Genomic DNA, 2,948 nt, shown 5'->3' with positions numbered 1-2,948 from the left:
GGGGAGTCCCGGAACCAGCTCCGTCAAGTCCTTAGCTCGGATGAGCTTGTGGATTGTCTTTGGCTTCCATAGGTCAGGTTTCAGTCCTTCCAGCTGGTGCTCCCTCACAAACCGGACAACATCCCCATAGAACCAGGGAGTGTTCCAGTTGTAAGGGATGGAGCTGTCCCACTTGTCCCAGCCCAGCTGTCTCCAGAGGGGCATGAGAAGCAAGCGAGACATGGACCTGCCCGCTGAGCCAGTCTTTTCAACAAGAGTCCGCTGAACGGTGACACATGCAAAGGAGGCCCTCAGCAGAGTGGGGATGTCGGGTATTCCCTTCCCACCCTTGCGGGGCTCCCTGAACATCACGAACCTCTTGACTCCCCATTTTGCCCCAGACGAAGCCAAACACTGTCCGGGTGATGGCCTTGCAAACGGTGGTATGGGGAGGCCAGGACTGTGCAGGATATTGGAGCACAGGCAAAACTTCACTCCGCAGGACAAGTGCCTTGCCTTCCATCGAGAGCTTTCTGGAGCTCCACAGTCCGATCTTCGAGTTTATCCTTCCTAGTCGGTCTTGCCAAGACTCAAGGGCCGCTCCTTCCTTCCCGAACCAGACTCCAAGAATTTGAATGAAGTCCGGCTTAACAGTAAAGGGGAAGGGGGCAGAAGAAGCCAGGTGCCACTCCCCGAAGAGCATGGCCTCCGACTTCCCGCAGTTGACTGTTGCCCCCGAAGCTCTGCCGAAGTCCTCGCAGGTCTGGACGAGCGCAGTCACCGAACCCTGGTCTGCGCAGAAGATGGTCACGTCGTCCATGTAGAGCAAGCACTTGACCTCGTAGCGATCTGGTCCTGGTCCGGTGATCCCTCTGATCTCTCCATTCTGCCGGATAGTCTCAGCGAAGAGCTCTATAACACAAACAAAAAGAAGAGGTGAAAGAGGGCAGCCTTGTCTAACCCCTGAAAGGATAGGAAAGGGGTCAATCTTCCAGCCATTCACCAACACCGTGCTGTAAATGTCAAAATACATAACGTTAACAAAAGAGCAAAACATCTTCCCCAGACCTAGCCTGCGCAAAACCCTGTCCATGAATGCGTGGGAGACACGGTCAAACGCCTTCTCCTGATCTAAGCTGACCAGGGCGGCGCGGCCCCCGCGGTCCTGGATGTAATGGACCGTGTCTCTCACAAGGGCAAGGCTGTCAGCAATTCTGCGACCAGGAAAGCTGCAGGTCTGGTCCGGATGGACGATCTGCCCCATGACAGGTTTCAGCCTGTTGGCCAGCACCTTGGCGAGGATCTTGTAGTCCACGTTCAGGAGAGAGATGGGACGCCAGTTTTTCAGGTCACATCTCTCCCCCTTCCGCTTAGACAAGATCGTGATCATCCCTTCCCTCAACGACGGAGGCATTCTGCCCCCCACCACCATCTCCTCGTACACCTCCAACAGGTCCGGACAGATCAGGTCACCCAGCGCTACATAGAGCTCGGCCGGGAGACCGTCACTGCCCGGGGTCCTGCCGGGCTTAAAGGATTTAACGGCAGAGAGCAGCTCCCCCACCGTCAAGGGATCGTCCATAGCCGCCGCACCTGCGGGATCAACAACGTTAGTGATACCTGACAGGAACCTCTCGGCGGCTTCGGGGTCGGATGACTTGGGGGCGTAGAGGTTGCTGTAGAAGTCGGAGACGACCCCCATCACTTCCTCCTTGCCACTCCTCATGTGTCCGGTCTTGTCTCGTAGCTCAGTCAGGGGCGTGTGGCCAGCATGGAGCTTCCTGAAAAAGAAAGAGTTACACTTCTCACCCTTCTCCAGGTTCTCCACCTTGGAACGAAAGACGATTCGCTTGGATTCCTCCTCAAAGTGCCTTTTCAAGCTCTTTTTGGTCTCCTCCAGCTCCTCCCTGATGTCCCAGCCACACTGGAGCAGGTCCTGCAGGGACCGCAGCTCGCGCTGCAGTTTCCTGAAGTCCCACTTCTTCGCACACGCCTGTTGTCTGCCTTTTGCCTGAAAGAAACAACGGAATTCGACTTTAACATATTCCCACCAATCGCTGATGCACTTGAACAGACATTTGTCATTTCGCCATACAAGGTACGCATCCCTAAGTTCCTCCATGACCTCCCTCTGCTCCAACAGGGCACAATTCAACTTCCAGGAGCCTGGGCCAGGTGGGAATCGAATGGCCCTGTGGTCAGAGAAGAAGCAGCGGACCATAGAGTACGACACCTTTCTGACTGCTCTCGAAGTGAAGAGGAAGTCTATCCGAGAACGGAGCGAGCCATCGGGGCGGCTCCACGTATAGTTTACGGACACAGACCCAACAGACCCAACAACGTCCTGCAAGGATGCCTCCGTCACCATCTCAATCAGCAGTTTAGACGTCACGTCCAGGTTGGCGGATGTGACAGAACTGCTCCCGTCCACCTCAATGGGGCAGTTGAAGTCACCACCCAACACTACTGCCCTAGTGGTGGCGAGTTCAGCCCGCAGGATCCCTGCAGTACTGAGCAAATTATGGAGATCTCCCGGATCCCTGCAGTACTGAGCAAATTATGGAGATCTCCCGGATCCCTGCAGTATTGAGCATATTATGGAGATCTCCCGGATTCCTGCAGTATTGAGCAAATTATGGAGATCTCCCGGATCCCTGCAGTACTGAGCATATTATGGAGATCTCCCGGATCCCTGCAGTACTGAGCATATTATGGAGATCTCCCGGATTCCTGCAATACTGAGCAAATTATGGAGATCTCCCGGATTCCTGCAATACTGAGCATATTATGGAGATCTTCCGGATCCCTGCAGTACTGAGCAAATTATGAAGATCTCCCGGATTCCTGCAATACTGAGCATATTATGGAGATCTCCCGGATTCCTGCAATACTGAGCATATTATGGAGATCTCCCGGATCCCTGCAGTACTGAGCAAATTATGAAGATCTCCTGGATCCCTGCAGTACTG

General features: G+C 54.4%; 1 protein-coding gene across 1 annotated transcript; it reads right to left on the bottom strand.

Annotated features, from left to right (window-relative positions):
* Nucleotides 1–233: 233 nt before the first annotated feature.
* Nucleotides 234–2,114, bottom strand: LOC130291485 (uncharacterized). The gene is made up of 2 exons (XM_056540274.1): nt 1,600–2,114; nt 234–891 (listed from the first exon to the last, which is right to left on the bottom strand). Exons 1-2 carry the CDS (start codon nt 2,099–2,101, stop codon nt 248–250), a joined length of 1,146 nt encoding a protein of 381 aa, XP_056396249.1. The 5' UTR covers nt 2,102–2,114; the 3' UTR covers nt 234–247.
* Nucleotides 2,115–2,948: the final 834 nt, after the last annotated feature.

Source organism: Hyla sarda, chromosome 1 (assembly GCF_029499605.1).
Source record: "Hyla sarda isolate aHylSar1 chromosome 1, aHylSar1.hap1, whole genome shotgun sequence".
Taxonomy (NCBI): Eukaryota; Metazoa; Chordata; class Amphibia; order Anura; family Hylidae; genus Hyla; species Hyla sarda.
Note: the sequence above shows the minus strand (reverse complement) of the source record. Positions and strands in the feature narration are given on the sequence as shown.